This window comes from Carcharodon carcharias, chromosome 2 (genome assembly GCF_017639515.1).
Source record: "Carcharodon carcharias isolate sCarCar2 chromosome 2, sCarCar2.pri, whole genome shotgun sequence".
Taxonomy (NCBI): domain Eukaryota; kingdom Metazoa; phylum Chordata; class Chondrichthyes; order Lamniformes; family Lamnidae; genus Carcharodon; species Carcharodon carcharias.
The window spans coordinates 87,939,390-87,954,248 of NC_054468.1; the positions used below are offsets into that span (position 1 = coordinate 87,939,390).

The 14,859-nt window shown below is 43.0% G+C and overlaps 1 protein-coding gene across 1 annotated transcript in view; it reads right to left on the reverse strand.

The window, feature by feature from the left end:
- Nucleotides 1–14,859, reverse strand: part of LOC121272622 (alpha-1,4-N-acetylglucosaminyltransferase-like) — a 79,977-nt gene that overhangs the window by 18,658 nt on the left and 46,460 nt on the right. The window contains exon 2 of the mRNA XM_041179304.1: nt 14,264–14,724. Within this exon, the coding sequence (XP_041035238.1) occupies nt 14,264–14,692 (429 nt within the window). The 5' untranslated portion in view covers nt 14,693–14,724. The remainder of the gene's footprint in view (nt 1–14,263; nt 14,725–14,859) is intronic.

The window sequence follows — 14,859 nt, forward strand, 5'->3', positions numbered from 1 at the left end:
TTTCTTTGAGATCCTCAATCTCACTCGTCCCTTAGGTCCCCAATATCTCAGGGAGGTTTCATATATCTTCCTCTGTGAAGACAGACACAAGGTATTTGTTTAGTTTCCCTCCCATTTCTTTAATACCCACTATATATTCTCCATTCTCTGCCTGTAAAGGGCCCACATTGTCTTTAGTAATCTTTTCCTTTTTGCATAGAAGCTTTTACAGTCTGTTTTTATGTTACTAATTGGTTTAATTTCATATTCTATTTTCTCTTGCTTTATCAATTTATTGGTTCCCTTTTGTTGAATTTTAAAATGCCCCCAATCCTCAGGCTTACTACTTTTTTTGGTAACTTTATAAGCCTCTTCCTTTGATCTAAGGATCCTTAGCTTTTCTTGTTAGCCATGGTTGGATCACTTTTCCTACTGGCTTTTTGTACCTTAAAGAAATGTAAATTTGTTGCAAACCATGTATTATTTCTTTAAATGAGAGTCATTGCCTGTCAACTATCATATCTTTAAATGTAGCTCCTCAATCTAACTCAACCAACTTGCCCCTGATATCTTCATAGTTCCCTTTGTTAAGATTAAAGACCCTTGTTCCAGATGAAACCACATCCTATTTCAAACTTTATGTAAAATTCTAGGTTATGTGATGACTGTCACTTTCAGATCAGTTCAACTAAGTAGGGGGTCACGTGATTTGTTCGACCAATGAGTGGCGAGCTTGGGGGAAAAATTCTAGGGAGGGGATTACTAGGAAAAAATGGCTGAATGAGGGGCTGGCTGGATACAAGCAGCCATGGAAGCTCTCATGTAAATAAGTAATGTTTTGTTTGACTAAGATACCTCCTAGAGTTGCTACAGGTTACTCTTCCTTAAAGGCTCCTTTACGATGAAATTATTAATTAGCCTTTCTCATTGCACAATGCTAGATCTAAAATGTCCCGTTGTCCAGTTGCTTCCTCAACATAATGTTCTAGAAAACTATCATGTATACATTCCAGAAATTCCTCCTCCTCAACATTAGTTACATTTACGCAGTCTATATGCAGATTGAAGTTCCACATTATTGCTGCATTACCCTTGTTACATGCACCTTTAATTTATTGATTTATATCATACCCTACATTACCATTACTATTTGGTGGCCTGTAAACAACTCCTACCAAAGTGCTCTGCCCCTTGCTGTTTCTTCGTTCTCCACCTAAATTGATTCCACGTTGTGATTTTCTGACCTAAGATCCTACCTCAATAACGTACTGATCCCATCCTTTAGTAACAGTGCAAACCCACCTCTTTTTCCTTTTTGCCCATCCTTCCTAAATGCCAAATACCCTTGAACTTTCATTTCCCAGCTTTTGTCACCTGGCAGCCACATTTCCACAATGACAAGTACACCATACCTGTTTGCTTCTATTTGTGCTATCAATTCATCCACCTTGTTGACAATGCTGTATACATTCAGGTAGAGTGCCTTTAATTCAGACTTCTTATTTTCACAATCTCTAGCCTTAACTGCTGGCACATGCTTAAGTCCACTCTGCTCCTTCCTGATACAATTTGATAACCATTTCCCTTATTGCTATCCTGCTCTCTTACCTTCTGCTCTCTCATTAGTTAATCACATCTTCCATCACCTCCACTACTTAGTTTAAAGCCCTCCCTACTCCCCTAGTTATATGACTCACCAGAATACTGGTCCCAGCACGGTTGAGGTGAAGAGCGTCCCAACAGTACAATTCCCACTTTCCGCAATAACTGATGTCAGTGCCCCTGGCATCGAAACCCATTTCTCCCACACCAATCTTTAAACCATGCATTTAACTTTCTAATCTGTCTTAACCTGCGCCAATTTGTTTGTGGCTCAGGTAATAATCCAGGACCTTTGAGGTTCTGCTTTTTAATTTAGCCCCTCCTGCTCATACTTTCTAAGCAGAATCTCTGCCTTAGTCCTACCTATGTCAGTGGTAACAACGTGGACCGTGACCACTGGATCCTCCACCTCCCACTGCAAGTTCTCCTCCAGCCCAGAGCAGATGTTCTTTACCTTGGCGCCGGACAGGCAACACAGTCACCTGGACTCTCACTCTCGTCTGCAAAGAACAGTATCTAAACCCCTGACTGTACTGTTTCCTATCACTACCACATTCCACTTCACTCCCCCCACTTGAATGGCATCCTTCAACATGGTGCCAAGGTCAGTCCACTCATCCACCTTGCAGTCCTTATCCTGTTGGATAAAGGCGGAGGCTGAAGCTCCACCATCATTACATGCTGTTTCGCGTTAACTGTGTGTATTGCAGTCACATCCTCCTATCCATGACAATTGACCAACTCTAAGGTTCTGCCTAACCTAAGGGGTGTGACTGCCTCCTGGAACAATATGCCCAGGTAACTCCCCCAACTCCTTGATGCCCCACAATGTCTGCAGTTTTGCCTCCAGCTCAGCAACGCAGAGCCAAAGTTGACTAAGCTGCAGACGCTTACTGCAGATATGGCTGTTCTTTGATCGCATTGCATTCCACGGATTCCCAAATGCTGCAGTCACAGCACATCACCAGCCTTGCCATTTCTGTCCAACCTTATTTATTTAATTAATCAATTAGCTAATAATTTATAAATTAATAAAAAGTTGCATTCACCCAGCTTGGAGACAAGAAAGTAAACTCACCAATTGATGGAGCTGACAGTGAAGGAATGGTGATATATTTACAAATCAGGATGGTGAGTGACTTGGAGGGGAACTTCCGGGTGGTGGTGTTCCCATGTGTCTGCTGTCCTTGTCCTTCTAAATGGTAGTGGTCATGGGTTTGGAAGGTGCTGCCTAAGGAGTCTTGGTGAATTCCTGCAGTGCATCTTGTAAATGGTACACACTGCTATCACTGTTCATCGGTGGTGGAGGGAGTGAATGTTTGTGGATGGGGTGCCAATCAAGAGGGCGGATTTGTCCTGGATGGTGTCAAGCTTCTTGAGTGTTGTTGGAGCTGCACTCATCCAGGCAAGTGAATATTATTCCATCACACTCCTGACTTGTGCCCTGTAAATGGTGGACAGGCTTTGGGGATTCAGGAGGTGAGTTACTCGCTGCAGGGTTTTAGCCTCTGACCTGGCCTTGTAGCCACAGTATTTATATGGCTAGTCCAGTTTCCAGCCAATGGTAATCCCCAGGATGTTGATAGTGGGGGACTCATCAATGATAATACCATTAAATTTCAAGTGGAGATGGTTAGATTCTCTCTTGTCGGAGGTGATCATTGCCTGGCATTTGTGGTGTGAACATTACTTGCCACTTGTTAGCCTAAGCCTGGTTATTGTCCAGGTCTTGCTGCACTTGGACATTGGCTGCTTCAGTATCTGAGGAGTCGCGAATGGTGCTGAACATTGTGCAATCATCAGTGAACATCCCCACTTCTGACCTTATGATGGAAGGAAAGTCATTGATCAAGCAGCTGGGGATGGTTGGGCTTAGGACACTTCTCTGAGGAACTCCTGCAGTGATGTACTAGAACTGAGATCATTGACCTCCAACAACCACAAGGGCAGTCATTCTCATCTCACCTCTGGAGTTCAGCTCTTTTGTCCATATTTGAAGGCTGTAATGAGGTCATACAATTATTGATATAATGATATAATTATTGCAATTCCTGAATTTCTACAATGGAATAACGGAATATAGAAGCATAGAATGGTCAAAGCACTGAAGACCATTCGGCTCATTGTGCAGACTCTGCAAGAACAACTCAACTCATCCCATTCCCCAGCCTTTTCTCCATAGTCCTGCAAATGTTTTCGCTTTAGCTAATTAACCTATTCCCTATTGAAAGTCACGATTGGATCTGCCTCCCAGTGCATTCCAGATCCTAACAACTTGCTGCTTCTCCTGCTGTCATTGGTTCTTTCATCACTCACCTTAATTGAGTGCCCTCTGGTTTTCGATTTTTCTACAAATGGGAGCAGTTTCTCCAGACAAATGTGAGGTAATGCATTTTGGAAGGTCTAATACAGGCAGGAATTATACAGTAAATGGCAGAATCCTTAAGTGCATTGACCGGCAGAGGGATCTGGGTGTACATGTCCACAGGTCACTGAAAGTGGCAATGCAGGTAGATAAGGTAGTCAGGAAGGCATATGGCATTCTTGCCTTCATTGGCAGGGGTATTGAGTATAAAAGCTGGGAAGTCATGCTGCAGCTGTATAGAACTTTGGTTAGGCCACACTTGGAATATTGCGTGCAATTCTGGTCACCACATTACCAGAAGGATATGGGGGCATTGGAGAGGGTGCAGAGGAGGTTTACCAGGATGCTGCATGGTCTGGAGGATATTAGCTATGAGGAGAGGTTAGAGAAACTCAGATTGTTCTCAGTAGAGTGACGGAGAATGAGGGGCAACTTGATAGAAGTTTACAAAATAATGAGTGGCATGGACAGAGTAGATAGAAGCTTTTTTCCCAGGGTGGAAGAGTCAATTACTGTGGGACATAGATTTAAGGTGAGAGGAGAAATCTATAGAGGAGATGTGCGGGGCAAGTTTTTTACGTAGAGAGTAGTGAGTGTATGGAATACGCTGCCAGAGGAGGTGGTGGAAGCAGGTACGATAGTGGTGTTTAAGAGGCAGCTTGACAAATACATGAATAGGATGGGACTAGAGGGATACGGACCCAAGAAGTGCAAAATGTTTTAGTTGACGGGCAATAAGATCGGCGCAGGCTTGGAGGGCCAAAGGGCCTGTTCCTGTGCTGTACTTTTCTTTGTTCTTCATTATTTGATTTGTCCAGACCTCTCATTGAAGCATTTGTTTCAAATCTCTCTTCAACTTCCTCTTCTCAAAGGGTAGCCATCACAGTTTTGCCAATCTATCCATGTAACTGAAGTTTCTAATCCCTGAAACAATAGTTGTAAATTTTTTTCTGCACCCCCTCTAATCACACTCTTCTTCAAGTCTATTGCCTAGAATTGGACACAATATTCCATTTGAGGCCAAACCACTGATATCTATATTTTCAAGATAACTTCCACTCTTTTTGCTCTATTCCTCTATTTACAAGGCAGAGTGCACTCTTGCAGAGTAGAATCACTGTGAGTTGGGTGAGAAGTGAGTTTGTTGAGGAGGGGAGGGAGGTGCTCTTTTCTCTCCTTTCCCTATCTTCTTCAGCCTCCAGGAGTTGAAAAGCTGCACGGGAGGGGTGATTTTTGAAAACATCCAAGAGTGACATCATAGGGGAAATATACGTTCATTGAGCGGGACCAGGAGCCAGCACAAAAGGAGGAATGGCCTTGGTAAGTAGGTCCTGGTGAGTATTTCTACTTCCTGTCTTTAAAGTAAAAATTGGTCTTTACTTTAACTTACATAGTGTCAGAAGTATAAGAAGTAAAGTAAGGTCCCTAGTATATATTTAACTTTCTTTAAACTAGGCAAATTAAATATAAAGGTAATAATTTAAGGGTAAGACATGGTCGTGGAATGCCCCTCCTGTGTGATGTGGGAAGTCAGGGACAATTCCTGTGTCTAGGGCGTCCACGTGTGCAGGAAATGTCTCCAGCTGCAGCTACTTGAAATCTGCTTTTCAGAGCTGGAGCTGCGGTTGGAGTCACCGTGAAGCACCTGTAAGGATGAGATCTTCATGGATAGCACATACAGAGAGATGGTCACACTGCAGGTAAAGAGTGCACAGGTAGAAAGGGAATGGCTGACCAACAGACAGAGTAAAAACACTAGGCAGGTAGTAGAGGAGTCCCCTGTGCCCATCTCCCTCTCTAACTGATTTTCAATTTTTGATACTGCTGGGGGGATGTTTTCTCAGGGGCTTGCAGCAAGAGCCTAGTCCATGGCACCACTAATAGTCCAACTGCATGGTGGGGGGACTGGAGGATGAGAAAGAAAGTGTGGGACAACAATAGTGATAGGGGATTCTATCATAAGTGGAACAGATGGACATTTCTGTGGCCACAGACGTGCCACAAGGATGGTATGTTGCCTCCCTGGTGCCAAGGTCAAGGATGTTAGTGAGCAGCTGCAGGGCATTCTGAAGAGGAAGAGTGAAAAACCAGAGTTCGTGGTCCATATCGGTATCAGCAATATGGGTAAAATGAGGGCTGAGGTCCTGAAAGAAGAATATAGAGAACTAAGAAATAAATTAAAAAGAATGGCCTGAAATGTAGTAATCTCAGGATTACCCCCAGTGCTACATGCTAGCGAGATCAGGAATTAGAGAATAAACCAGATGAATGTATGGCTGGAGAGATGGTGTAGGAAGGAAAGGTTTAGTTTGCTGAGGCACTGGGACTTATTCTGGGTAAGATGGGACCTGCACAAGCTGGACAGTTTGCACCCAGCGGGACTGGGGCCAATATCTTTGCAGGACTATTCACTAGTACTGCAGGTGAGGGTTTAAACTAGAATGGCAAGGGAATGGAAATCTGAGCAGGGAGACATAAGAGAAGGAAACAAAGATAGAAATATAAGGTAGAAAAGTAAACAGCAAAAGTGGAAAGCAGAGGAAACAAGGACTAGCAGAAAATAGGGTCATAATACAAAAAAAAGTGTAAAAATGTTAAAAAGACAGGCCTAAAGGCACTTTATCTGAATGCACGGAGCATTCACAATAGGTAGATGAATATATGACGCAACTAGATGTAAACCAGTACGATATGATTGCGATTACAGAGACATTGCTGCAGAGTGACCAAGGCTGGTAACTGAATATCGAAGGTAAGTCGATATTTAGAAAGGACAGGAAATAAGGAAAGGGCGTTGGGATGGCATTGTTGGTAAAGGATGACATCAGTGCAATAGTGAGGAAGGATATTGGCTCAGGAAATCAAGATGTGGAGTCAGTCTGGGTGGAGCTAAGAAGCAACAAGGGGTGGAAAACTTTAGTGGGAGTTGTCCATAGGCCTCCAAACAGTAGTGGTAAGGTGGGGATAGCATTGAACAGAAAAATAGAGACGCACGTAACAAGGGTGCTACAGAATCATTGGTGACTTTAATCTATATATAGACTGGGCAAACAAAATTAGCAATAATATTGTGGCATATAAAATCCTGGAGTGTGTATGAGATGGTTTTTTAGACTAGTATGTCGAGGATCCAACTAAGAAACAGGTTGTACCAGATTTGGTACTGTACAATGAGAATTGGTTAATTAATAACCTAGTTGTGGGGGGCCCTTTAGGGGAGAGTGACCATAACATGATGGAATTATTCATTGGGATCGAAAGTGAAGTAGTCCAATCCCAAACTAGCACCTAAAACTAAACAAAAGAAACTACAAAGGTATGAGTGGTGAGTTGGCGACAATAGATTGGGAAACTTCATTGAAAAGCATGACAGTGGATAGGTAATGGCTAATATTTAAAGAATGAATGCAGACATTGCAATAGTTATACATTCCTTTCTGGCACAAAACCACAACAGGAAAAATGGCCCAACTATGGCTAACAAGGAAATTAAAGACAGTATTAGATCCAAAGGGGAGTCATATAAAGTTCCGAGAAAAAGTAGCAAACCAGAGGATTGAGAGCAGTTTAGCAAAGAGGCACCATGAGATTGATCAAGAGGGGAACAATAGAGCATGTTAGTAAACTTGCAAGGGACAGAAAAGTGGACTGTAAATGCCTCTATAACCATGTAAGAAAAAAAAGATTAGTGAAGACAAATATAGGTCCTGCAATCGGCAATGGGAGAATTTATAACGGAGAACAAGGAAAGTCCGAGCAATTAAACAATTACTTTAGTTCTGTCTACACGGTAGAAGACACAAATATTTTCCCAGAAATACTACAGAACCAAAGGTCTAGTGAGAAGGAGGAATTGAAGGAAATTAGTATTAGTAAAAAAATAGTGCTGGAGAAATTAACGGGACTGAAAGCAGATAAATCCCCAGAGTACCAAAGGAGGTGACCTTGGAGATAGTGGATGCATTGGTAATCATCTTCCAAAATTCTGTAGATTCTGGAACAGTCCTGGCAGTTTGGCGGTGGCAAGTATAACCCCACTATTTAAAAAAAGTGAGAGGGAGAAAACAAGGGATTACAGAGTGATTAGCCTAACATCAGCAGGAAGGAAAATGCTAGAGTCTATTATAAAGGATGGGATAAAAAGGCACTTAAAAAATATCAATGGGTTTAGAAAATGTCAACATAGATTTATGAAAGGGAAATCATGACTGACAAACTTTCTGGAGCTTTTTGAGGTGTTGGGAAATAGAGATAGCTTTAAGTAAGTTATATGTGTATTTGGATGTGTCAGGAATAAGGTATATCTTTAAGTTTAAGTTTAATTTGTATTTTGGCATTTTGTGGGTTGAAAGGACGAAACATGAGTTTTAGTTTCACTTTAAAAGATGCCTGCATTTTAATGAGATTTTATGACTTTTGAAGGGGAGTTAAAACAAACAAGGTAGAAAAATACTGCGCTGTTGCCCAGCAAAGAAGGTCCGGAGAAAGAGGCCCCACACACCCACAGACAAAGAAACCAAGAGCAGTTTGAGTTCAGTTGGCCAGTATGCTCTAAAGTTGAAATGATTTGCCAGCAGAAGTAGCATAGGAGAGTGACGGATAGCAAGTCCCAAATTACAGTTGGAATCAGGTGCCAGAAGAGGCTGGACACAGGAGGGAGCTGCAGGAAGCATGTTTCCCCAAAGAAGAGGGGTCCTGAGAAGGAATAAACAGGAATCTGGAAAAGGTTCTGTTAAGTGAAGTTAAGTGTGAGCAGCAGAGAATGGCTCCAAGCTTAAAGGGAAAACTGCAGGATTCATATTTAAAGCAACATAGGCTTGTGGGAAACCAGAAGATCTGAGGAGACAGCTGAAAGTTTGTAGCTCATTAATACGGGCATGTGAAGCAGTCATGTCTGTTGGCACGGCTGAGTCAGCGAGACAGCGAATAAGTGGAATGAAGCTTGAATGCACGTGACGATCCAGGAGAGCTCGAAGACCTGGAGGTCGACCCTTGTGGAAGACTTCTGAGAGAAAGTGTCATTTGGGAGAAGATTCCCAATGAGTTATTCAAAAGCAGGGATTGGAATCCCCATGTGAAAGGCAGAGCTCAGTGAGACCAGTTAGCTCACAGTGTGACAAGTATCATGGAGGGGCAGGGAGTTGAGGAGAGATCCATAGCATCCGTTTGGGGTGGTATCTGGCATTTGGTTTCAGAGCATGGTGTGTCTGACCGTAGGTCACCTATTGGTTTACATGGACTATGTACTTACTGTGAACATTAGTGTAAAAGATAGATTTTGTAACTTGTGTTATCCTTACGAATCTGTATATACCTGCAAAGGCGTAGTTGTGGGTGAAGGAGTATTGTAATATAGTTCATCTTTTCTTATTTAATGTTTTAATCTTTTGTTAAAAATTCATCAGCTGACTCCTGTGATTCTGTCCAGTAGCCGCCCTCAACATTTTGAGACAAAAAATAAAAGTTAGGACCTATCAAGCCAGGTTTCACCCTAGGATCCGACTAGTCCAGGAGGAACATCAGCTGGGATCATATCGGATGATATAACTATCAGAATAGGTCAGGGACAACCAGTAGAGGTGATGTATTTGGATTTTCAGAAAGCTTTTGATAAGGTCCCAAATAAAAGTTAGTGTGCAAAATTAAAGCACATGAGATTGGGGGGTAATATATATATTGGCATGGATTGAGAATTAGTTAACAGACAGGAAACAGAGTAGGAATAATGGGTGTTTTTTGGAGTGGCAGGCATTGACTGGTGGGGTGCCGCAGGGATCAGTGCTTGGGACCAGCTATTCACAATATATAGCAATGATTTGGATGAGGGAACCAAATGTAATATTTCCATGTTTACCGACAACACAAAACCTGGTGGGAATGTGAGTGGCGAGGAGGATGTAAAGAGGCTTCAAGGCAATTTAGACAAGTTGAATCAGTGGCCAATACATGGCAGATGCAGTCTAATGTAAATGTGAAGTTATCCACTTCAGTAGGAAAAACAGTCCCTCCCCCCTCCTGACTCCTCCCTCTACCCTTACCTCTTCAGCCACCCTGAGTCCCTGCCCCTTCTCTACTCCTTCCTCCAGCCTTACCTCTTCCACCAGCCTCACTTCTTCCTCCAGCATTACTCCTACCCCCTTCCTGACTCCTTCCTCCACTCTTACTTCTTCCTCAGCCCTTACACCCTCCTCTCTCTGCAGCCCTTCCTCCCCCCAGACACCCTCCTCTCTCTGCACTCCTTCCTCCCCCGGGACAGTCTCCTCTCTCTGCACTCCTTCCCTTACACCTTACACCTCCTTTACACTTACCTCCCCAATTGCAGCCTTCTTCCCTGTTACTTCCTACTCTCCCCTGTACTCCCAACCTCCCCCCATCCTGACACCTTCTTTCCCCCTCCCAAACTGCCCCCATCCTGATACCTTCACTCCCCCCACCCAAGCTACCCACATCCAGACACCTTCTTTCCCCTGTCCCATCCTGACATCTCTTCTTCTCCCAGCCAATTCTAGCCCTTCCCCTCCCACCCCATTGACTATCACCCCACTGTGAGCAACAACAGTGACTATCCAACCTCATGAGAATCCACCCAGCATGCTATGGATGTTCCTCCTGTGTGCTGTTGGTGTCGGGTTCCAGCATCCTCAGATGTCTGAGATGTGAGCAAACCCCTGGCAGATAAGTCTCAACTTCTGCACGTCAATCTTGTCAAGACGAGTTCTGCACTGGTGTGCTTTCCCGAGACACGGGTGGATGATCTAATGGGGTGGGGGGAAGAATCTGGTGGGCTGGCCTAATAGTGATATATTGGTGTATTATAATGAGGTTCCCGATGTCCAATTATGGGGATGTGGCCTGCCATCAGTTGGCTGAGCGGACAGTCATGAAAGCATATTGTCTACTCACGCCACTAAACATGCCCAATGCCAGCAGGCACGGAAAATCCTGGCCAATGTTTCCCTGGCTTCTGAGGAGCAGGTTGCAGAAATGCTTAAAGATTTTGTGTGTGTAGGGAAAGCCTTTCCATGTGTACAGGGTGGAGTAGATAAAGATATTAAAATTTTAAGAGACATGGGGTTAGTCAATCCTTAATGTTGTGGGATTGTGATATTTGTTTTTCAAACGGAGTATTTCAGTAGCAGGTGGGGTTCATGGAGATGCAAAATCTGTTCTGTGGTGGAAGGTAAATTTAAAGAGCAAGTGGAAGTATGGTGAAATTATAGCTGGAGTGGTGGAAAAATTGCCCAATGCAGGGCTTCAATTTATTCTGTGTAATGATATAGCTGGTTCGCAAATGTGGGCGATGCCAACGATAGTTGAACTGCTTGTAGGAGTATTTTCAACAAAGACACTACAGAAGGAACATCCTGGGTTGTTTCCTGACTGTGTTGTAACAAGATCAAAGGCTCATAGGGAAGAACAGACAAACAGGATAAGCAGGCAGTTCAAAGACAAGAAGGAGTTATTGAAACTCCCGAAACTGGGTAGAAGACAAAGACTGTGGGCAGAATTTTGCCGTCAGCGAGCAGGGGGCAGGGCCTGCTCACCGACACGTAAAATGATGCAGGATGACATTGGGCGGAACCCTCGACATCATCCCGCCCCATTTAAATTTTCAGGAAGGCAGGAGCACAGCAAAGTCAGCTGTGCGCCCGCCGACCTGTCAATGGCCAATTGAGGCCATTGACAGGATCATTTCAACAATTAAAGGACCTGCCCGTCCAACCTTAAGGGTATTTAAAAAGTTTAATAAAGTTATAGTGAAAATTATGAACATGTCCCGTCTCATCTGATATTGTCACATGAGGGGGACATGTTAAGGATATATTTTTTTCTATTTTTAATGTTTGTAAAAGTGTCAGGAATCTCCCTGAAGCAGCACTTAGCCTCAGGGAGATGTGCGCTCTTTCACGTGCATGTGCGAAAGAGCACACTCTCGCTTTTGGGGACTCCCCCTCCCCCCCGCCCGCACAGGAAGCACATAGTGCTTCCCAGCAGATGTCATGCTGGGCGGGTCTTAATTGGCCCACCCATGTAAAATGGCGGTGGGGCCCGCTTCTCCGGCAGGGATCAGCTCCCCGCCAGCCGGAAATTGTGTCGGGCCCATCCGCCTGGCAGGCAGAAAATTCTGCCCTGTATGTGGACTATCGAAAGGTGAATGAGGTGGCAAAAGCGGATTCATATCCTACACCATGGTTGCATTGAGAATGTGGAACAATCAAAATTTATCACAAAGACTAACTTGCTGAAAGGATATTGGTAGTGCCATTGTCGGAGAGAGCAAATGAGATGTCAGCTTTTGTAACGCAAAGTGGACTATATCAGTTTAAAGTCATGCCATTTGGAATGAAGAATGCACCTAAGCCATTTCAAAGACTGACTAACAAAGTCATTTCAGGTCTAAGCAATTGTGCCGTTTATATTGATGATCTAATCGTTTTTAGTCAGATGTGGGAGGAGCATTTACAACATCTGAAAGAAATATTTACTCAATTACAAGAAGCTAATTTGGTGATGAACTTGGCGAAAAATGAATTTGCAAAAGCACAAGTTACATATCTAGGCCATACCATTGGACATGGTAAGGTGGCTCCAAGAGAGATGCAAAAGTCAAGGACCTCATGGATTTCCCAGGGCCTACAATGAAATGAGAAGTTTTGAGATTTTTGGGCATGAGTGGGTTTTACCGTAAATTTGTACCAAATTTTAGCTAAATGGTTGCTCCACTGGCTGAACTATTAAATAAGAACACAAAGTTTCAATGGACACTGGAGTGTCAGAAGTACTTTGATAGTTTGACAACCGTATTAACTGTTACATCGATTTTGGCACTACTCAATTATGCCAAGCAATGTAAGTTGACCATTGACTTAAGCGATACTGGCATCGGGGCTGTACTGTTTAAAGAAGATGTTACTGGAATTGAAAAACCGATAAGAATATTTTTCATGGAAGTTGAATGCACAACAGAGAGGCTATTCAATGATTGAAAACGAGACTTTGACCAATGACCTCTGTGCATGCACCAGCTCTAAAAAGGCCGCACATGCACAGAATACTCTTATCTATGATCTTTTGATGTCTTCAAACCAGTCAACGGCCCTGCACACATGCACAGTTCATTTTTATTTTTCCAGGCTGGAAGCCAGTTCTGCAACTACGTAGAAGGGAAAGGAGACCCACAAGCAAAAAAGTGGGAAAATAAGTTCAGATGACACTTTACATCTCCACAGGGGAGTGCCATTTGGAAGAAAGTGCCAGAAGAAGCTGGACACAGGATGGGACTGGGAGCAGATCCCAAGACAAAGAAGGAATCCCATACCAGGCAGTGGAACAGAAAGAGGGCCCAGGAATACAATCAAGTTAAGAAACAAGGACAGGAATCCGAAACAGATCCTGTTAAGTGAAGTTTAGAGTGAGGAGCAGAGGAAAATGCTCTTAATTAAAGAGACAAATCTGCAGGGAGCAGACTTGGCATGAGATGGGCTTGTGAGAAGACAGAAGATCTGAGGAGACAGCCAAAGTGGAGAGTATTCCATCACACCCCTTGACTTGTGCCTTGGAAATGGTGGACAGGCTTTGGGAAGTCAGAAGGTAAGTTACTCGCTGCAGGATTCCTTGCCTCTGACTCAGTTTCTGGTCAATGTTAACCTCCAGAATGTTGATAGTGGAATAGTGGGATAGATAGGATAATCTAATAAGGGAAATGTACTGAAACAAGAAGCAGACTTAAAGAGACCACATGAAGAAAGAAAAGATTGAGGTCTTAAGAACCCTCCAACACCACTGGCTGATGCTGTGTCACCAATTACAAGATAATAAACATCTGGAGACTGGGTGGTGTTGGCAGGTTTGAACAACAATGCAGGAAAACCAAGAAACAAAAATCAACAAGGGGTGGATATAAGGAGAGCTTTGAGCCCACCTGGGTTGTTAGCCAATGGTGGCGATGAAGACACCACCTTAAAGGAAGAAAGGAAGAGCACAGATGTGTGCAAAGGAACAGCCACAGATTAAGAAGCTGATCATTACTGGATTCTGTGAGCTGTACACACCAAACTGTGTTCAAGTCTGTCTGGATACTGAAATTTCTATTAAATTTAGTTACTAAATCATGTTAAACTTAAATTTGACTCAATAAAGTGAACAGAAAATGACACTGCCCTTTGTGGCTGGGTTTATCACTCCACTCAGTACTTTGTTTAAGCTGAGTCTCACAGGATTAATGACAAAACATGTATATTGTGTCAGAGATGTTATTTTGCAAAAAGACAATTACAACAAATTTGGTCATTAGAAATGTTCCTGATAATTGGTTACCTTTTGATGCCATTCATGCAAAGGAGTGTTTTCAAACAGTTCAGTGAGATTCAAGGGTAGAAGGACAACATTACTTATTGCAGACAGCAATGGAATGCCAGTATAATTAGGCTGTGGATATTGTGATAATTTGCCATTGAATCCTTTCATGAAAAAGTAGACACGTTTGTCTGGGTGTAAACGAGCAGCAGATTCCACTGAACATGCCGCCAATGGTGTTGGCTCAACTTTGTCAGATGTCTCCACAAACATAATCCCAGGTTCCATGATTCGTTTTGGAACATTTCTCTCAGATTCCGTTCTCAACTGTATTATTTCCAAGATATCGTTTCTAACAGACTGATAAGTGTTCATCTTGGAGAATCTGTACAGCACAGCACAAACTGTAATAGCGAGCATGAGCAGGAACCATTTGTACCGGGATCCCATGGTGTGGAGCTGAGCTGTTTCGTCAAAAGCTCCTGTGAAGCATAAAGATGAAGAATTTTTAGTTAATAATGAAGCAATATATTATTGATTCTTGCATTGAAATTAATTAGGATTTCATAAAATATATGTAACTATCATGCCATTAACGCCTTGTGGTAAAGTGGAAT